This window comes from Microtus oregoni, unplaced genomic scaffold (genome assembly GCF_018167655.1).
Source record: "Microtus oregoni isolate MIOR12 unplaced genomic scaffold, Mior012 000017F_ref0000208, whole genome shotgun sequence".
Lineage (NCBI taxonomy): Eukaryota > Metazoa > Chordata > Mammalia > Rodentia > Cricetidae > Microtus > Microtus oregoni.
In genome coordinates, this window is record NW_024543076.1 from 4,955,050 (window position 1) to 4,977,520 (window position 22,471).

General features: G+C 42.7%; 1 protein-coding gene across 2 annotated transcripts; it reads left to right on the forward strand.

Moving 5' to 3' along the window:
- The first annotated feature begins 442 nt into the window (after window positions 1-442).
- LOC121458386 (olfactory receptor 13C7-like) lies at window positions 443-8,083 on the forward strand. 2 transcript variants are annotated; one of them, XM_041667651.1, is made up of 2 exons: window positions 443-1,375; window positions 8,051-8,083. In XM_041667651.1, the coding sequence occupies exons 1-2, from the start codon at window positions 443-445 to the stop codon at window positions 8,081-8,083; spliced, it is 966 nt and encodes a 321-aa protein (XP_041523585.1). The 2 variants fall into 2 exon arrangements, with proteins under 2 accessions (XP_041523585.1, XP_041523586.1); XM_041667652.1 differs by lacking the exon at window positions 8,051-8,083 and having other exon boundaries at window positions 443-1,402.
- The last annotated feature ends 14,388 nt before the right edge of the window (window positions 8,084-22,471 follow it).

Below are 22,471 nucleotides of genomic sequence, written 5' to 3' on the forward strand. Positions count from 1 at the left end.
TGGGCCAAGTAGTGTTTAAAAGAATACAATTTGTGTGTTGTTATTTCGGGGCATAAGCTAGCCAAGCGGCTGGGGTGCTGGGGACACAGCCCCGCCGATCATATTACAACACACGAAACATATTTAGTCCCTTCTCTGAATACACTTTCTAGTAAATTGCCATACAGGATACAACATGGACAAAATCAATGCTTTGTGTATCAATTTATTGATCAGATCATTAAATCATTGGATTTGTAATGTTGTTGTTTTTAACCCCCAGTTGTTGCCATTGATTTTGTTGCTTCTTTTTCTTGCAAAGAAATACTTCTGTAGGATTTCAGAGCTGTCTTTTAATCACTCTGCCAAACTGGGACTGCAGACCTGATGTCCTAACCCAAAGCAAAGTAAAATGTTCGGCTTGGAGCCAAGCATAGGCTTCAGTTGACAGAGACCACACAGAATGGAGAGGAACAATCAGACCTCCCCTGTGACCCGCTTCATTCTCCTGGGCCTCTCTGCCCACCCAAAGCTGGAGAAAACCTTCTTCCTGCTTATCCTGCTGATGTACCTGGTGATCCTGCTGGGCAACGGGGTCCTCATCCTGGTGACCATCCTCGACGCCCACCTGCACACGCCCATGTACTTCTTCCTGGGGAACCTCTCCTTCCTGGACATCTGCTACACCACCTCCTCAGTCCCCCTCATTCTCGACAGCTTCCTGACCCCCAGGAAGAGCATCTCCTTCTCAGCCTGTGCCGTGCAGATGTTTCTCTCCTTTGCCATGGGAGCCACGGAGTGTGTGCTCCTGACTATGATGGCATTTGATCGCTATGTAGCCATCTGCAACCCCCTTAGGTACCCAGTGATCATGAGCAAGGCTGCCTATGTGCCCATGGCTGCCAGCTCCTGGGCAGGTGGAATTGCTGCCTCCACGGTTCAAACATCCCTTGCAATGTGGCTGCCCTTCTGTGGGGACAATGTCATCAATCACTTCACCTGTGAGATCTTGGCTGTCCTGAAACTGGCCTGTGCCGACATCACCATCAATGTCATCAGCATGGGCGTGACAAATATAATCTTTCTAGGGATCCCGGTTCTCTTTATTTCTCTCTCCTACACCTTCATACTCACCACCATTCTGAGGATCCCCTCCGCTGAGGGGAGGAGGAAGGCCTTCTCCACCTGCTCTGCCCACCTCACTGTGGTCATCGTCTTCTATGGGACCATCCTCTTCATGTACGGGAAGCCCAAGTCCAAGGACCCCCTGGGGGCAGACAAGCAGGACCTTGCAGACAAGCTCATCTCCCTCTTCTATGGGGTGTTGACCCCCATGCTGAACCCCATCATCTACAGCCTGAGGAACAAGGACGTGAGGGCTGCTGTGAGGAACCTGGTGACTCAGAAGCACTTAAAGCAGTGACGGGGAAGGGGTTGCCATGGTTCCTGTATAATCCTTCGACAATAAATCCTAATACACAGAAAGGCCCTAATGAAAGGGATGATTTCAATGGCAATTCTCCCACCTCGTCCTAGAAGTATTCCCCAAATGTGCACAACCGTTTCATTGAACACTCTGGGTATCACACATCACTTTTAAAACTTTTTAAAAAATTATTGATGGGTTAGTGTGAGAGTTTATGTGCACCACATGCGTGAAGGAATACACAGAGGCCAGAAGAGGGTGTCAGATCGCTCTGTCCCCAGGGCTGGAGTGACAGGTGGCTATGACTGCCATGTGGGTGCTGGGAACTGAAGCAGGTCCTGGCAAGGACAGTAAGTGCTCTTAACCACTGATGTGTCTCCAGCCCCACGCCTCAGGCTTGTTTATGAATACTAGCAATAGAGAGGTCAAGAAAAGATGACTGTGCAGTCAGCAAGATGCTCTAGCTCGGGATTTCCACTTCCACTCCTCGGATTCTCTGCAAATATTGGCCATAGCTGATGAGTCCCTGCCTCCCTCCTCTCTCTGTCCTTCCCTTTCTCCTTCCCTGGCTCCTTCCCTCCTTCCTTCCTTTGGGAGGACAGAGTCTCATGGTGAAGCTGAGGCTAGCCTCAAATCAGGATCTTCCTGCCTCCTACCTGTGTCTTTACTTTTACATTAAGTTGTCCTTTGATATACCACACAGCGCAGGACCTGGTGACAGCTACCTTTATCTGCAGTAATGCAAATGCTTAATAAATGTCTTCTGGATTGTTCTCTGCCTGTGTGTTCATAATTAAGCTCTTGTCCTGTATCAAGATCCTTGCCAGAAGTCATTGTTCCCTCAACACAAATAGGAGAGTGGGGAAGCTTTGACAAACTGATACCAGGTTTAAAAAATCATATTTTTTCTTTTCTTTTTTGAAGGTTTTATTTATTATATATAATTTATTTATTCCTAGTTTTGTCCCTAGATAGCAGTGAACATCTCTTATGAGTCACTAGAATAAAATGCAAACTGAGATAATCAGAATATTGACATCAATCCAAAGGGAAAGGACAGAACTAAGGATCAAATAAGTGGTCTTCAAGAAAGGAAAAGAGAGAGTAATGTACACACACAGACGCACACACACACACAAATACACAGACACAGAGGCACACACCCAGACACACGGGAACACATGAGAGAGGGAACTTGAGGGCTTTGCCGTTGTCTTGTCAAAATTAAGAGGATGTCCCTTAAAAGGGACTGGGTGTCCCATAAATCTGAGTACATTGTGTCGTCAATTTCATTGAATTTTAAGAAGTCTTTAATTTCTCCCTTTATTTCTTCCTTGACCCATTGATGATTCAGGTAAGCGTTGTTTAATTTCCATGTGTTTTTGGGTTTTCTGTAATTAGTATTGCTGTTGACTTCTAGTTTTAAACCACGGTGATCTGATAAGGTACATTGGATTATTCCAATTTTTTTTTGTATTTGTTGAGATTTGTTTTGTTACCGAGTATGTGGTCAATTTTTGAGAAGGTTCCATGAGATGCTGAGAAGAAGGTATTTTTTTTTCTGTTTGGATGGAATGTTCTTTAGATGTCAGCAATCACTGGTCATTAATATTCCTTAACATAAATGGACTCAACTAACCTATAAAAAGGCACAGGCTAACAGATTGGATACGAAAACAGAATCCATCCTTCTTCTGCATACAAAAAACACATCTCAACCTCACAGACAGACTTTGTCTAATAGTAAAGGGTTGGTGAAAAATATTCCAGTGAAATGGACCTAAGAAACAAGCAGGTGTAGCTATCCTAATATCTAACAAAATAGACTTCAAGCTATTACGGGAGGTCCTCCCACACCTCCAGCCTATCGCCCCTGAGATACCAGCCCATTGGGGCGTGGTCTCTCTCCCTTTAAAAAAGCGGCCACTTCCCTCTCCTCTCTCTCTTCACTTCCTGCTCCGCCGGCGACTAGACTCCCTTCCTGGTTGTGCAGAGGGCTGACAGTGATCTGTAAGTTTTTTCCCCTTTAAATAAATACCACCCTATTAATCATAATTCCAAACTGGTGTGGCATTGTTTATGACTTACGCCTTCAGTTGGCACCCAACGTTTGGTTTTAGAACCTCTCCTTTCCTTTCATTTCTCCTTTATTTCTTCCTTGACCCATTGATGATTCAGGTAAGCGTTGTTTAACTCGCCGGCCGCGAGTTCGGCCTGGCAGGAGCCCTCCCTTCCTCAGCCGCCGCTGGCGGCCTTGGCCTCCCCACGTGAATTTAAACTCCACAGGCTTGCGTAGTCTCTGCTGCGTGGTTTGCTCTTTTCTGAGTCGTTTTTAAATCTCCCTTGCAAGCACAGCTCTTAAGTGGCACGAACCAGAGCACGCGGTTGCTGAGAGCTGCAGCCCCTCAGGGTGACTCTGTCACATGGAGGCATAAATGGCTTCCAGGTTGCTCTTCCCTACCCTTGGATTCTGGGTTTCTGGTCCGTCTCTGGAATTGATTTAATTACATTTACTTTGTTGAGCAACTTACATTTTCCAGTTTTTAACAAATACTCTGCGGACTCTGAAACAGGACTCTGTTTTTGTCGCGACTTGGCAACAGCGCCACCTGCTGGATAATAGGTAATATGGCAGTTTTTGTTTCCAACGCGAATTTTACTGTTCTGGTTACCAATACAATGGGTTATATCATGCAAGGTTTATATGACTATGGGGATAACTTAATTTACTGGTTACTAGGTTTCAGTATTCTTTTGAATATTCTATCATTTAGGAAGATCATGGCACTCCTAAGAACCATACAATCTTTACTAGAAACTCATGCAGGTCAGGAGATTCAGGATTCAAAAGAGACAATAATAAAGACAATAATAAAAAGACTTGAAATGGTTGAAGAAATGATTGGAGCTGGTGAACAGAGTAATAAGGCACAAGGACAGGATACAATGCCAACACCAGCTATTAGAACTGGCTTACCCAAGGTTTTAGCGGCATACCCTATACTTAATTCTGACAAAGCATCAACTTCTAAAGGCTCAAAGGGAGTCAGAGAAGCTAGATGGATGCCAATAGCAATGAATGATCTAAAAGAAATTAAGCAAGCTATTGTTAATTTTGGCTTGCACTCTGCATATGTAAAGGAAATGATAAGGACTTGGGCTTCTAATGCTAAAGCTACCCCCCATGATTCCCATCAATTAGTGTCTGCAGTTTTAGATAATGGACCTTCCTTAATGTTTGGAATTTATTTCAGAGAAGAATCCAAACATATGGAACAGCAAGGAAGAGCAAAAGGTGTCGAGGTTTCCCAAGATCAAATTCTTGGTGCAGGAGAATATGCTGATCCACAGGTCCAAGCTCTTTATGATGATGAAGTACTGTGTCTATGTCACCAAGCAGCTTTAAATGCTTGGAATAGGATACAAGATCCAGCAAAAAGGGTTGAATCATATACTAGAATTAGGCAGGGACCGAGAGAACCCTTTATTGACTTTTTGCAAAGATTAATTAAGGCTCTGGACATAGGAGTAACAGACCCAGAAGCTAGACGAATACTTCTTGAATCTCTAGCTTTTGCGAATGCAAACATAGAATGCAAAAAGATAATTGAGCCTTTAAAGTCTAGATCAGCACCTATGGATGAATGGATTCAGCATATGATGAATGTTGAGATGTTTAGCTATGACGATGAACCTTGGGTAGGAGAAGCGATTTCCACAGCAATGAGGAGACATCAAACTGCCAGGTGTTTTAATTGTGGTAAATTAGGACATCTGAAAAGGGATTGCAGGCACAGAATTTCTAGGAATATTATCTCCTCTGGGAATGACAAAAATAGGAGACCTAGGCCTTCAGGTATATGTAGGAGATGCGGTAAAGGCTGACATTGGTCCAATGAATGCAGGTCAACAACAGACAAACAAGGCAACCTGATACCGTCGGGAAACTCCTTGAGGGGCCTCTCGCAGGCCCCCAAGCCAACAGTGGCCCAGTCATTCCCAGTCACAGTGGAGAACGTGCCTCACCAAGAAAATTAAAAGCTCCAATTTCTGCTGTAAAAAGTAATACTGGTCTAAATGATGAAATACGTGTGGAGGATGAGTCAAAAAACCCAGTAGGACAGAGTAAACGTATATTTTGGCAGACTTCTATTAATGATCAAAGACCAAAGCTAAGAGTCTATATAAATGGCACTTTTGTTGAAGGCTTATTAGACACAGGTGCGGATGTAAGTATCATTACCCCAGAATCTTGGCATCCGAATTGGCCTCTTCAAGAGGTAGATGTTCAGTTCCTGGGAATTGGAACCCTATCTCATGTAAAACAAAGCACAAGATGGGTTGAATGCATAGGGCCCGAAGGGCAAATAGGAAGACTAAGGCCATATATAGCCAATATTGCCATAAATTTATGGGGCCGTGACCTGCTACAGCAATGGAATACCCAGATTAACATTCCTGTAGTTCCAGGAACTCATAATTCTGGGATGGATATGATGAGGTATTATGGGAAAAGGTCACCAGCCATTCAGGCTGTACAAGAACATACAGCAAATACCAAACCTTTAGAGGTACCAACAGCTCTACCTTTAAAATGGCTAACTGAGAAGCCAATATGGATCAAACAGTGGCCTCTAGCTGAAAATAAACTACAGGCATTGGAACAGCTGGTGCAAGAGCAACTAGATGCTCACCATATTGAAGAATCAACCAGCCCTTGGAATTCTCCTGTGTTTGTTGTAAAAAAGAAATCTGGTAAATGGAGAATGGTGATAGATCTAAGAGCTGTCAACAAAGTAATTCAACCTATGGGCCCACTACAATCTGAAATTCCTTTGCCTTCTCTGTTACCAAAAGGATGGCCTCTTATAGTTATTGATTTGAAAGATTGTTTTTTCACTATACCGTTACAAGAAAAGGATAGAGAAAAATTTGCCTTCACAGTGCCTACTTATAATAATTCTCAGCCTAATAGGAGATATCAATGGACTATCCTCCCACAGGATATGCTCAATAGTCCTACATTGTGCCAATATTTTGTAAGTAAGCCATTGGAAATAATTCGTAAACAATTCCCCAAGTTCATAATTTATCAATACATGGATGACATCTTGTTATCTGATTCAAATAAAGATACTTTAGAAAGGATGTTTGAAGAAGTAAAGAAAGTCTTGCCTAGGTGGGGATTACAAATTGCCCCTGAAAAGATTCAAAGAGGAAATTCTATTAATTACCTAGGTTACAGAATAGGGTTAGAGAAAATTAAAGCGCAAAAGGCACAAATTAGGAGAGACCGGTTAAAGACTCTTAATGACTTCCAAAGATTGTTAGGAGACATTTCCAGTCTACGACCAGCTGTTGGGATAACACCTGATCTAATAGTTCATTTAAACAAAACCTTAGATGGTGATAAAGATTTGAATAGTCCAAGAAAACTGACAGCTGAAGCAGAAAAGGAACTGACAATGATTGAGGAAAAATTACAGGAGGCACATGTGGATAGGGTGAACCCAAATCTTAGCTGCATCCTAGTCATATTGCCTTCCAGAATTTCTCCTACAGGGATTCTAATGCAGAGGGAAGATATTATTTTAGAGTGGATATTTATACCTAATAAACCAAGTAAAAAATTAAAAACTTATGTGGAAAAAGTCTCTGAATTAATTATAAAAGGTAAGCTGAGACTTCGTCAACTAGCAGGTATAGACCCAGCAGAAATTATAGTGCCTTTTACTACTGAAGAAATAAAAAAGTTATGGGAAGACAATGAACCATGGCAAAGAGCTTGTGCTAATTTTTTGGGAGAAATTAATAGCAACTATCCCAAAAGTGGTAGACTAAACCTCATAAAAAGAACTTCTTGGATTCTTCCTAGAATTGTACGTGATGCTCTAATAACTGGAGGCCGTACGTTCTATACTGATGCAAATAAATCAGGGAAAGCAGGTTACAAGTCAGATGAATTGAGTAAGGTGGAACAAAGCCCTTATAATTCTGTCCAGAAGGCAGAATTATATGCCATTCTTATGGTGCTAAGGGCTTTTAAAGAACCTCTTAATATAGTTACAGATTCACAATATGCAGAAAGAGTTATCTTGCATATTGAAACCGCTGAATTTATACCAGATGACACAGAGTTGACTTCATTGTTTATCCAGGTACAAGACATAATCAGGAACAGGCTTTGTCCGATGTACATAACACACATCCGGTCCCATACAGGTCTGCCTGGTCCTCTAGCCCAAGGCAACGCTGAGATTGATCAATTATTGATTGGAAGTGTGTTGCAGGCCTCAGAATTTCATAAGAAGCATCATGTCAATAGTAAAGGCCTAAAGAAAGAATTTTCCATTACTTGGCAACAAGCTAAGGACATTATAAAGAGATGTCCTACTTGTTCTTTCTATAATCAAACACCGTTGCCTGCAGGGAGTAACCCAAAGGGTACTAAGAGAAATGAAACCTGGCAGATGGATGTGTTCCACTTTATGGAATTTGGTAAATTAAAATATGTGCACCACACCATAGACACGTATTCAGGTTTTCAATGGGCTACTGCCCTGAGCTCAGAAAAGGCTGATTCAGTAATCACACATTTATTGGAAGTTATGGCCATCATGGGTATACCTGCACAAATAAAGACAGATAATGGTCCAGCATATATATCTAAGAAAATGAAACGCTTTTTTGATTATTATAATATAAAACACATTACAGGTATACCAAATAATCCTACAGGTCAGGCAGTTATAGAAAGATCAAATCGTACTATAAAGGATATGCTGAACAAACAGAAAGGGACTGAAAATACCCCCAGAAATAGATTACATAATGCTTTATTAACCTTGAATTTTCTTAACGCTAATGAGAAAGGAACGACAGCAGCCGAAAGACATTGGATAATGGAAAAGTCTGCTGAACTAAATCAACCAATTTATTTCAAAGATGTGCTGACCTCTCAGTGGAAGCCAGGAGATGTGCTACGTTGGGGAAGGGGATTTGCTCTTATTTCCACAGGAGAAGAAAAATTGTGGATACCATCAAAATTAATAAAGTTTTGATTTGAAGAGGAGAAACCTTTTGGAAAGGAGAAATGACAACTCATCCACAATGATGATATTCATACAGGTGGTAAGAAAAACATATAGAATGGGGGTAGGGTTCTGTTCTTATCTCCACAGGAAAACACTCATCTTTGAGAAATTCAAGGGACCCTGGATGTTTGGATACTGACAGATGGAAAAATATCTGCCCAATAGGAAATATCAAGAAAACTGAATGGGTTGTGTAAGTAAAATTAAACCATATTTCTAAATTTATAAAGCTGGTTTTGAAGTTGGACTCTGGCTCAGTCCCTCTCCAATTCCAAGCCTGTTAGTAAGAGAAAAACCCAGAGTTTCTGGAGTTTCTGTCTCATGTCAAGAGCCATGATGTGGGACAGAAAGAAATATGAGTTTAGAAAACATCTTTGCTTTTCTTCATATCTATCATACTTTTCATTGAATATATCTATCATGTCTTTCATTGAATATATATATATATGTCTATATGATTATTGTTTAAGTTTTTCATAATGAACAATGAGTTTTTCCTGAAGTGACATTTGAAGTTTCCAGGAAGAAGATGGGGCCCCATAACAACAACTCCACCTGGTTGATAGGACGTCATGATACTGATAGCGCTACTACAAGACCTGCTTTGGGTACCAGCTGCACAAGACAGTTCCAACTTGGTTAGCTGAAATGGTGCACATCTTATACAACATTTTGGCCAGACCTGCACAAAATACTCAGAGACTATTGGCAATTTTAAAAGACATTGATCTTGAAATTTAACCATCATTTTACTTTCACAGGATCCCCCAGAAAGAACGTCGCCCCCATGACAGCTGGAAGTAATTCTAGAGGATGACATCCCCTCTCCCAGTAAAGTTTGCCCTTGGGTTTAGGGACATCATTTAGGGGTTGATTATAATTAGTATACGATTGAGGGTTGGGGGAGGAATTGTATAAGCTCAGGGATCATTTTGAAAAAAAAGAAAGAGGGATGATGGGATAATAGATTTGTAATTGTGAGTTACTGTTTTTAGACAAATATATTGGTATAGATTCTTGTATATTGATACAAAGTTAAATTATATTGACTATTGTACGCATGCATGTTTCTACCTCTGTTTAAAACATTTTTATGTATTGACATATATTGTATTGATATATATATATATATTGTATATATTTACCATATTGCAGTGTACATTTCTACCTCTGATTAAGATACTTATATAATGTTTGTGTATTGATATATATTTACCTACTGCAATGTATATTTGTACATTGTTTATATTTGGAGGTCATTGTCCTCATTTGTTTCACAGTCGTTTATTGTCTTAGTCTTTAAGTTAGATAGATATTGAGAATTATATAGACTAATAGTCATCTAAGTTTGTCATTTATAATTAGACTAATCAGGTTCTTTAGATATATAGAGATTATACTCAGTATAGATAGATAATCTTCAACTTCTTCAAAGAGCTGTAGAAAATGGCCTTTAATCTAACTCAGAGTTTTGTGGTAGTGAGACACAATTGCTCCTGGCAACACCACTCTATTCCCGAGAGAATGATGAGCACCAAAGGCACTCCACCTGGAGCCTTCTTTTTGGCAGAACTGGCCTTGGGGCAAAGAATTGCCCATACCTCAACCACTGACAAAGATACAGAGCGTGCATCAATGGATAAAACAGGGCTGTCATATCCTGCCAAGACAGGGTAAGATAGTTTTGAAAAGTTGCTTGCCTTTGAAAATGGTATGTCAGTTATTTTAGGCCTTAGCCAAAGTTGGTTGCTTCAACGCTGCTAATGTGACTTTGGGTGATTGCCTAGGTAGCTAGTTGTCTCTGTGCTTTGTTGCATGTTTTGGAAGTTGTTTTACTGAACTTCCTAATTACCCAGGTAACATTATTTCCCTTCTCAGATCTTCGATGGGGTTGAAGACTATATAAATGTAGTTACTTTCTCTCATGACTTGGCCAAGTTATTTATTATACAAGACCTAAGCTAGTTAGACTAGGATATTTGTACTTATTGTATATAATTTCATAGTAGATTTAGAATTCTCTTATTTAAACAAAAGGGGGAGGTGTTACGGGAGGTCCTCCCACTCCTCCAGCCTATCGCCCCTGAGATACCAGCCCATTGGGGCGTGGTCTCTCTCCCTTTAAAAAAGCGGCCACTTCCCTCTCCTCTCTCTCTTCACTTCCTGCTCCACCGGCGACTAGACTCCCTTCCTGGTTACGCAGAGGGCTGACGGTGATCTGTAAGTTTTTTCCCCCTTTAAATAAATACCACCCTATTAATCATAATTCCAAACTGGTGTGGCATTGTTTATGACTTACGCCTTCATCAAGCTAAAATCAATCAAAAGAAACAAAGAAGGTCATTTCGTATTAGTCACAGGAAAAATCCATCAAGAGGAAATCTCAATACTGAACATTTGTGCCCCAAATACAAGGGCACCCTCATATGTAAAAGAAACACTTCTAAAGCTTAAATCATATATTAAACCCCACACACTAATAGTGGGAGACTTCAACACTCCCCTCTCACCACTGGACAGGTCAATCAGACAAAAAAAAAAACAGAGAAATAAGAGAACTAACAGATGTTTTGATAACTCAAATGGACTGAACAGAGTCTCACATGTTTAACGACTCAATCAGGCATCAGACTTAAAAACTACTCTAATGTACTTCACTAAAGACATTCTCAATACACACTAAAGCCGTGTAGACAGCAGCCATTAATACAATGAGGCTGAGTGGCCCTTGCTGTACTAATGCTATAAACTTGTCGGGGGACGTGAGCCTGGCTCGCACAGCCACAGGGCCACCCCTACTCTCATGGGGAGTGAGAATAAAGAGGAAACAGAAATTCGCTCTAAGATGTTCACCTACCAGGTTTTGCTTCTGGAGGGCTAAGAAGAGACAAAGGGAAGCTCCTCACCTAGCGGGTGTCTGGAGAGAATCTACCTGACAGCTTGATGTCATTTTCACACAGCAGAACTGAGTTACTCTTTCACCATGCATGGCAGATTACGAAACATTGCTCATAAACTAAGTTTAAGCTAAGTGTGCTGGTACACACCTGTAATCCCTGTACGCTGGAGGCTGAGGCAGGAGGATTGTTGACCTGGAGCCAGCCTGGGATCGTAGTGAAGTCACTCTTAAAATGAAAAGAAGCTGGGGAGAGGGCTCAGTGAGCAAAAACACCAACCGTGCAAGCGTAAAGACTGAAGCTGGATCCTGCCAAGACCCACACCAGAGACAGAGACAGAGGGGCCCTGGAAGAAGCTGGCTAGCTAGACTAGTCAAAGCAGTGTGCGTGTGCTCTGGGTTCAAGTGAGAGAATCCTGCCGCAAGAGTGAGATGGAGGGTACATGAGGAAGACATCTAATGCCAATTTTTGGACTCTACATGTATACACATGCACACACATGCACACACGCATGCACATGCATATGTATACACATATACATATGTGTGCACCACACACACAAACAAGAAAAATAAAAAGAGAATACAGAATTTGGATTTGGCATTGTCTGGATTCCAATAAATACATGTGTTCTGAAAAAGGAAGCCAGAAAGAAGGGGGACAGAGGGAGACAGAGAAAAGGACAGGAAGGAGAGAGTGGTGGAGGGAGGAGAGTAAACGGTTGTGACTGGGTATGTCTGTATGTTCCAGCGACACTTCCACGGGTTCGTTATCAGAAATCCTCCACACCCTTTGATGGGAGTCTGCTGTGAATGTCCAAGAAGGTAGAAGCCTGTAGCAGCCCCTGAGCATCCGTGGTTCAGGACAACAGACACTGAACAGTGACTTCTCACTGGCGACCATGAACAGATTGCTTGACCCTCTTGGCTCTTCTCCACATATAGCATCCATTACCCAATGGCTTAGGCACTGTTCTCTGGCTGTGATGAAACACAACCAAGGCATTTAGTTGGAGGCTTGCTTATGGTTTCAAAGGATGAGGGAGTCCATGAGTGTCACATAAGGAAGCAAGGTAGCAGTCAGGCGTGGTACTGGAGCAATAGCTGAGAGCTTACATCCTGATCCACAGGCAGAAGAGAGAGAGAGAGAGAGAGAGAGAGAGAGAGAGAGAGAGAGAGAGGCCGTAGGCTTTTTGAAATCTCAAATATCAGTAACACACCTCCTCCAACAAGAACACAGTTCCACTAACTGAGGACCAAGCATTCAAACAGATGAGCCCACAGAGGCCATTCTCGTTCAGACCACCACCTAAGCACCTGATTTTACATAGATCAGATCCCATAAGCAAGTGCTTCGCAGACGGCAGGAACAACAGGACAGAGGGCTTACTAACAACGCTGTGACGCCACTCAGTGCCCTGTGCTGAGCAAAGCGGAGTGAGAACAGTTCCTGTCAATAACGGTAGACACAGGATGAATGCGAGGCTCGGAGGAGCTGCTGGCCGGAGACAGGGCCATTACGGGAAGTGACATTTAATTCTGAGAAGATCAGAAGACACAAAATAAAACTGAGAAAGTAAGTTCAGTTTTGAGAGTACATCTTAAATTTTTATTAAAATTATATGTAAGTCTTCTTAAATGTATTAAGAGTTAATTGCCTACAATAAGGATACGTACACACACACACAGGCTAGTTAAGGATGACCTCAAACTCCTGATCCTCCTGCCACTAGCTCCAGAGTGCCAGGATTTGGGCATGTGACACCTGGCTCAGTTTTAGGACTTTTTTTTTTTTCTTAAGACAGGGTCTCACTGTGAGACCGGGCTAGCCTTGAATTCACAAAGATTCACCTGCCTCTGCCTTTCAAGTACCGGGATTGGTGTGCCTGGCTTAGGGTGCATGTTCTTGAAATAGAATTTCATTTTTTTTAACATTAGTCTATTAAGCTGGGGTTGTAGCAGAGCCGGCTGAAACATTGTTGCCACTGCAGATGCACAAGTGTGGCCATTTAGGCCAAATTCAGGCAGTCACAGAGTCCTTAAGTGAAGTTTAGCCGAGGTTCATCTAAGTAACAAACAACACATAAAGCTTTGCTCAGCCAGCGTTGCTCCACGCCTCCTGAGAAGGGCAACTCAAGTGTTTCAGATTATAGCTGTTCCTTTTGTGCCTACCCCGACCTCCTGTGCTCTCCAGCAGCGGCTGTCCTGTCCTCGTTCTACACAGCAGACACCTGGTCTCTTCTGTGTGGTGGCTGTTTGATTGCAAGTCTCTCCCGACAGCTCTAATAGGGCCCCCTCCACCTGCGCCATAATCACCCCATATCTGTTTAACGCCAAACAAATAAACAGGACACACGGAAAAGCCAGCAAACCCCTCTGCTCTAGGTCAGTGGTTCTGTTGCTGTTGTTGTTTCGTTTTTTTCTTCCTAGAAGTCAGTCCCCAGAGAGTTTTTCCACGAAAAACTCCAAATTTAAGGTTTCTCTGCTTTGGTAGGGATTGGAGACACGATGCAGGTGAGAGATGGGGGAGGGGTTTCTCTGCTCAGCTGACCCTTCATGCTCACCCCCTAGGGCCCCTGTTTCACTACTAGCCTCTAGTTAGGTGCAAGTCATCACTGCAAAGGAAAAATTAGAATTTTATAAGAATAATTCTTCCCATACTCGGGAACAACAACAACAAAACACCAGAAAACTTTGGGAGAACCCATTCTAGAGATAATAAAGTGATCTAGTTAGTCAGTTAAGGAAGAAATGACAAAAAGAAGAAGAAAAGAAAACTCAAAATAACTGAAAAGAAGTTGACAAATTTTCAGAGTTACCACCTTAAGATATTTCAATTTCAGATGATCTCCCAGATTAATGTCACTGGAGGGGGGGGGGGGAGCATTCAGGAAACAAAAAGCTTTAGGATTATTCAAATTATTTGGGAACACACACACACACACACACACACACACACACACACACACAAATTTCTTCCAAATTCCTTTAACCAGCCCAGCATAGCACTGGCATCAAACTTGATAAAAACGGGACAAGAAGGAAAGGCCTCGAGAGCCACCACATTAACAGATGTCACACATAGGTGTAATAGAATTCAGCAACACATTAAAAGAGTAATAACACTTTGTGTGTGTGTGTGTGTGTGTGTGTGTGTGTGTGCGTGTGTGTGTTGAAAGCACATGCAGTGTGTGTATGCAGAATCTAGGACCAGGACATTGGCCATCTACTGCATCGCCTCGGGATAGCATCTCTCACTGAACCTGAAGTTGACCTTTTGGGCTAGGCTGGCTGGCCAGTGAGCTTCCAGGACTTTCCTGTCTCAGCCCCTTAGCGCTACAGTCACAGTTGGCTAGGCTGGCTGGCCAGGGAGCTTCCAGGACCTTCCCGTCTCAACCCCTCAATGCTAGAGTCACAGGCATGCGCAGCCTTGCCCAGCTTGTTACATGGATGCTGGAGGCTCAACTTAGATCCTCACGCTTGCAGAGCAAACACTGAGCCAACTCCCAACCCTCTATTTATTTTCAGTGTAAAGATAAAACAATTTTAAGTCATATACTGACATAATTCCCTACACTCCTATGCAAAGAGAGAGAAAATCATCTCAATAGACTTCCCAAAGTTATTTTAAAAGATTAAAACTTTTGAATTTTAAATCATGCTAATAAAATAATTGATAATTTTTTGTGAATGCTTCTAGTTTTAAAAAAGTTAGGAATTGTAGTTAATGCTCAAAAAAGTAGATAAGATTCATTATAATAACAATGATCTGAAAATATCAACTGACACAGTCCAAGGGGTCTTGAAATGACACAGTCTGGGGGTCTTGAAATGACCCAGTCTAGGGGTCTTGAAATGACACAGTCTGGGGGTCTTGAAATGACACGGTCTCAGGATCTTGAAATGACACAGTCTAGGGGTCTTGAAATGACACAGTCTAGGGGTCTTGAAATGACACAGTCTGGGGGTCTTGAAATGACATGGTCTAGGGGTCCTGGTTGGGTTTGCTTTCTCTGCCACTTACAGAATCTGAGCACAGCACGTAGCAGTAGAGAGATCTCAAGCACCATAGGCAGAATCAGCAGCTGAACGAAGGCATTTATTGTGGGTGAGGAAATGCATTCAGAGACACACAGAAAAAGACCCTCTTCAAAACAGAGGGAGGGCTCAGGAAGCCAAAAGCACCAGTCTCTCCTTGAGGGCTGGGATTTGAGGCCTCTAAAGAGTCTTTCTCTCCCGAGTAGGGTCAGTTTGAAGACAGGTGGCATGCCCAGAAAAACCATTGTATTACAGACTAGGAAGAAATACAGACTGAAACCAAAACCAAGGAATAACTTTAATATCGATATTTAATATTAATATTTAATATTGATAACTTACATATTAATTTGTTTATGCTTAGTCAAAACTGGAAATTAGCCAAAATGAGAAATTTTTATGTTTTATTTTTAATTATGTGTATATTTTTGTGTCTCTGTTGCCCATTTGAGTACAGTGCCAGAGGAGGCAGAAAGAGGGCGTCAGAGCCCTTGGAGTTGAAACAGAAGGTTGAAGTCACCTGAAGTGTGTGTTGGGATTTGAACTTGGATCCTTCGGAAGGGCAGCATTTGTTCTTAACTGCTATGTTATTTCTCGGGCCATTGTTTTGTTCTGTTTTTAAAGACAGAATCCTGTATTGTTCAGTGTAGCCTTAATCTCTCTGTGTAGCCAAGGCTGCTTTTAAAGTCGTGGTCCTCCTGCCTCTACGTTAAAGAGCTAGAATTACGAGTGTGCATCCCTACGCCCACCCCAAGCTTTCAAAACGGGATTTTTAAAAGCCATAGAGGACTGGCAAGATGGCTCAGTGGGTAGAAGCTTGCCACCAAGCCTGACAACTGAGTTAATGCCAGGTTGGAAAGAAAGAACCAACTCTTGAAAGAGTCCTCTGAGTTAACATCTGTAGGTTGTGTGCTGTGTGCACGCACGCGTGCGCGCACACACACACACACACTTAAAAATAAATCTTTTTTTAAGAATTATTTATTTATTATGTATACAACATTCCTTCCATGTATGCTTGCATGCCAGAAGAGGGCACCAGATCTCATTATAGATGGCTGTGAGCCACCATGTGGATGCTGGGAATTGAACTCAGCACCTCTGGAAGAGCAGTCAGTGCTCTTAACCTCTGAGCCATCTCTCCAGCCCCCCTTAAAAATAAATCTTAAGGAAACAGACTGAGGTCAATAAAATTAAACAATAACGTGGGATCTGGGAGTCAGAAGGAGCCATCTTGCCATTGAGGGCCAGGTTTGGGCCACCCCACAGTGTCAGATTTGTTGGCAGGACTTTGGGGGTGAGGCTTCCCTGTCTTCAAGGAGGAGCTGGGAACTCCATGTCCCAAGGAATACGCAGGCTTGTTTCACTAGCTTATGCTGGTACTAAAGGGCTCGGATTGGTTAGTGGGTCACATCTCAGTTCTACTGTGCAGCCTGCAGGACCTGTCCCACCTCAGGGTGACAGCTAACCCCAGTACAGGAAACGCAACAGCAAGACAGAAGAGCAGACAGAAAGCAAACCCCCAAGAAAAAGGCTTCTAAAGAGCACCCAACGAGCCTGAAGTCAGCACAAAATGTCTCTGGGATAAAATCACGAGCTGAACATCTGCGCACGGTGAAGAAGAGAAAGCGCCATGTGACGCCTTCCCAGGGGAATGCCGGGTCAGAGCGACTGTGGTTTCCTTTCTGTGGAGGTCGGATGATGAAAAAGACCTAATGTGTTTAGAAAAGGAAATGGGACTGGAACCAGCTCTGCCTCAGCCCACACCTCTCAGCGCTGGGAGTGCTTGCTCTGCTAGGGCCTCCCTGCCGAAGAACAAATCCTTCTCTCAAGAGATTTCAGAACAAAATGGGAGAGGCAGTGTGAGCAGGGGCTGATGAATTGCCCCATTCTTCCTCCCAGCGCAGCTTTCACCACCCAGCAAGACTCAATTCTTCAACAAAACAAACCTATGTGTGCCCAGGCTGGCTGAAGCATTCCAAGTCAACAAAACAAACCTCTGTGTGCCCAGGCTGGCAGAAGCAATCCAAGTCCTGTCTCTTTAAGTCACCAAGTGTTTGGGAGCTCCCACCGCTGCTTCCCAGAAACACTAAAGTTTACAGGCCTCACACAAGCCAGGTCTGGCCAAAAGAAAACAGAGAGGTAGGAGGTGTGAGGGCCCTGGCAGAAAGGCTGTGTGTGGCAGAGGTTGGTTCGCAGCCTCCCGGCTTGACCACACTTGAGTGCGCTCGAGATCCTGGAGAAAGAATTTGAGCTGTCTCTTGCTCAGCCCTCACCAGCTACACACTTCCCGGCATCCAGCAGTCCAGTGAAGAACTCCCACGGTTCCGGCTCTGGAAGCTTCTTCTGCTGTCCACTCAGCAGCACCCCCATCCCACCCTGACCCCGGCCATCATAACAATGTTTTAACCCAATGACACATCCTACAAGAAGTAATATTTGACTTTCTATTTCAGACAAAAGCATATGTATTAGCTTACTTTTTGGCACTCCATAGTCTAGATGGAGACTGTCCTGTGGAAGGAATAGGAAATGCTTGTCACGGACAGATGACGTAATCACCAAGCCAGACAGATAGATATACAGACTGATAGAGTCTTCTGAAGACCTCCATGGGTTCTGCACATGCGTTCCTTTTCTTAAAACATGCTTTGATACACTTACATGTTTAGTTTATATTTGTCCCAGACAGTATTTCCTGTGGTACAATTTTATTAGTTGTTCTTTTAGCGCAAGATCACCTTAACGGCCTAAAATATGGAAAAAATGTTGAAGAAAACACCATAAAGGAGACTGCTTCTTCGGAGCCAGGACCCAGCAATACCACTTTTGGGTATATACCTAAAGGATGCTCATTCATACCACGAGGATGTGTGCTTAACTGTGTTTATAGCAGTATTGATTGTCATAGCCAGAACTTGAAAACTACCTAGACACCCCTCGGTTGAAGAATGGATAAAGAAAATGTGGTACATTTACACAATGGAGCACTACTCACTGGTAAGAATTAATGATATATTGAAATTTGCAGGCAAATGGATGGATCTAGAAAACATCATATTGAGTGAGGTAACCCAGACCCAGAAAGACAAACATAACATGTACTCACTCATAAGTGACTTTTAGACATAAAGCAAAGAAAAACCAGCCTACTATCCACAACCCCAGAGAACCTAGATGACAAAGAGGGATCTACATAGAAAGGAGAAAAAGACAAGATCTCGTGATATTGGGAGCATTGGGGTCATGGGAGAGGGTAGAATGGGAGAGGGGAGGAAGGGAGAGAAGTGGAGAAAAATGTATAGTGCAATAAAAACAATAAAAAATACTATTTAATAAAAAAAATAGGAGAGTATTTCTTTGAAAGAATAGGTCCTTCAGGTTCCTTCTTCAGACCCCTCCATTACTGAGTCCTTATTTCTTTGGTAAGTAGGTTAGACTTGAGGACGTCACCCTTACACACAGGTCCGGATGACTTTCTCGTTCTTCCCTACACAGCTGCACTCTCATCCTTCCGTTGCTGGAGTTTTCTCCTCATGTCATTGAGACATCATGGGTCAGAATAAAACATACAGCTTTCCCCATTAAAATAAATGAGTTTGGGCAGGTGGTATAGCTCAGTTGGTAGAGTGGTTGCCTAGGCTGCAGAGAACTGTGGGGTCCACTCCCCAACAGTGCATAATAACCAAACCTGGTGCCATGTGCCAACAGTCTCAGCTAGAGGCATGAGGATCAGGAGCTCAAGGTTACCGGTAGCTCTCACCCAGCCTGTAACAGGAGGCCCTGTCTCAGAGGCAGAGGGAGTGGATTTTTAAAGTATATACTTAGTAGTGCATACTTGTAGTCTCAGCACTTGAGAGGCAAAAACAGGAGGATCATCAAAAGTTTGAAGGCCAGACATGGCCACACAGTGCAACATGTCTAAGAAAAAAAAAGGGGGGGGTGGAGATGGCTCAGTGGTTAAGAGCTCTGGCGCCTCTTCCAAAGGCCTGGGTCTCATTCCTAGCGCCCAATGGTGGCTCACAACCATCCGAAGCTCTAGTTCCAGAGGATCTGATGGCCTCTTCTGGCTTCTCTGGGTACCAGGCAGGCATGTGGCCCACAGACAGACATACATACAAAACACCCATACAAACACATTCCTAAAAGCTTTTAAAAGAGTAGATTTTTTTCTTCACGTAAAGGCCCCGCCACCGCAATGAAGTACCTTTATTTGAAAAGGTATGGTTTGGGGTTAGCATCGTCCTGCAGAGTGAAACTGAGTCACATTGTCCATGATGGGCTTGGGGCAGTTATTTAATGATGGGCACCTCCTTCAGCCAATGGCCTTTGACAGGCACATGGTATTTAAATAACTTAGGATTCTGTTGATGTGAGACAAGATTGCTCCTGGCAGCACCGATCTATTCCTGAGAGAGTGTTGAGCATCAAAGACATTCCACCTGGAGCTTGTTTTCTTCTTGGCAAAACTGGCCTTTGGGCAAGGAACTGCCCCCTGCATTGACCACTGACAAAATGCATGTTGTCCAGACAAGACAAGCAGGATACAAGCAAAAAGACTGCCAAACCTTGCCAAGACAGGGTAAGATGGTTTTGAAAATCTTCCTGCCTCTGAAAATGGTCTGTCAAAGTTGGCTGCTCCAACATTGCAAATGAGACTTTGGGGGATTGCCCCAGCAGCCAGTTGTCTCTGTCATCTACTGTACATTTTGGAAGCTGCTTGATTGCACTTCCTGCCTACTCAAGTAATATTATCTCTCTTCTCAGGCCTTTGATGGAGTTGAAGATTAGATAGTCATAGTTACTGTCCTCTTATGATCCAGCCAAGCCATTTCTAACACTTAGACTCCTTAGGATAGAATGATTATTGAAACACTTAGCATATATTTCTTGCTTAATATTGTTTATACTGGTTGTAATTCTAATTTTTATACCTGATATCTGTTCTTATTGCATATAGTTTTATATTGGGTTTGGAACTCTCTTATTTAGACAAAAGGGGGAGGTGATGATGAACCTCCTTCAGTCAATGGCCTTTGAGAGGCTGGACCAGGTGGGGCATGACTTTTGGGTACCAAAAGGCCCATGGGAGCACCTGCACATCACACCTGGATGTCGGACCCATTCCTATTTTATCATTGTGATCTGCGAGTTTCCCTTTTAATAAAGAAAAACCTTAGTATACCCTATTTGGTGATAGTGGGAGATTATTTGATTCGCGTTCCCCCATCTGACACTTTCCTCAGCTCCCTATTTGAAGTTTTGTCCTCTCCCCACTTCAGGTTGTACCCTCAAATACTGACACAAACAACCCATAATCTTAAAAGCGTTCTTTTAACCACCTGAAAATTTATCAGAAAATATATCTGGAACACCAGGAGTTGACTTTTTCTTCTAAAAATAAATGCTGGGACTGGAGAGATGGCTCAGCAGCTACGGGGACTGCCATTCTTCCACAGGACCTGTGAGTTTGATTATCTGGGGAAATAACTTTTGAAACACCAACTTTTCAAATGATTCTACTTAGTTATTCTTATTTGATGTGTATGTGTGTGCATACGTGTTGTCTACATGTATGCCTGTGCACCACTTATGTGCCTGGCGCTTGCTCTCAGAGGCAGAAGAGGGTGTCAGACTGGAGTTACTGATGGTTGTGAGCCTGCATGTGGGTGCTGGGAATCAAACCCCGTCCTGAAAGGCAGACAGTGCTCCTGACCGCTGAGCCATCTCTCCATTAGTTGTTGGCTTCCTTCACTGTTGTGCTCAGTCCTCTCATCTGCGTCCCCTTGGACATTGTACTTGGGGGCCAATATTTACCCCATCTGAGTCTGAAACAGTGCTCCACAGCGCCTCTAGGTGTAGCCAGAGAAGTCTCCCTGACCCCAAGTAAAACCCAGCAGCTGGCCAGTATTTTCACCAGTTAGGAATTAAAGGAATTTAGCCATAGAACTTGAAAATAAATTGAGTCTCTTTTTAGCCATTTTTTGTTTTTAGTAGAGACCAAGATCCCATTCATCGCAAAGCGTTTTCCTAGGTATGAATGCCTGTGTCTGCGCCAGGAATCACAATGATTGACTGTTACCCAGCCTTGGGTGGGGCGGGAGTCCTGGCTCCTTTTTTTTTTTTTTTTCTCTAAAGCAAAGGAAAAAACAACTGAGCAGAAACTTGTGCTTTCAATAGCTTTCTGTGGGAATGTAGATGAAAGAGGCTAGTTTTTAAAAATCCCCTTATTTCAATAATTATAAATATGATTGTGAAAAGCCAAAAAGAAAAGTGTGTTCCAGGTCAAGAGACAACTGACTCAGACTTGGCCTTGGGGGCACTAACTAACAGGGCAGCTTTAGTTGGTTAGCTTTCTCATCTAGCAGACTCTGGATCAAATGTTTACTTTTAAAATCTAAATATTTGCTTTTGCTGAAGCTAAATAGGAGTGCCTGAGCGTGGAGCCGAGCCTGTCCATACCGAAAAGAAAAGCCTTGTTGGAGGTTGAGGTGAAGCTAGCTGTGGGCCCTTGAGCAAATGTGAGAGAAATCATTATATTTCACTGGGTAACTTTACCGTTCTATAGCACACACCTCAAACTTTGAATTAAATATTTTCTAAAGTAATTTTTTAAGTTATCTTACGAAGTAACGGGTTTCATTGGGCATACAAATTAAGTGACCTACATAAATAAAAAGGCTTAAACTATCTCCAGTGAAGGAAACTCCGGGGCCAGAAACCCTCAATGTGACCTCAATCCCAAGCATTGAAGGTAGGGGTGCCAGCTGCACCGAATAAGAATAATGAAGATGTCTTCATTAATATGGTTTTGAGGTAAATGATTAATCCTTAAAATGCTGGGTAACCTGTGTTTGACGCTCTAATTTATATAAAGTAACAACAATAACAAGAGACAAAATCTGTACCCTGGAGTGCCTCGAATCTCTTCTTTCATGTTGGCTTTCTAACCTTTCTCCGTTTATTTGAAAGATATTTTTATTCCTATGAGCTCACGCCTATGGGGCGGGGCAGGCAGAAGAGGAGCTGCATCCCTGG

Bases quoted from the DNA above. Each gene is read 5' to 3' on its own strand.
- LOC121458386 (XM_041667651.1), top strand. From the start codon at position 443: ATGGAGAGGAACAATCAGACCTCCCCTGTGACCCGCTTCATTCTCCTG. The intron at 1,376-8,050 runs GTGACTCAGAAG...AAATAAAGACAG, and splicing joins GGGCTGCTGTGAGGAACCTG to ATAATGGTCCAGCATATATA.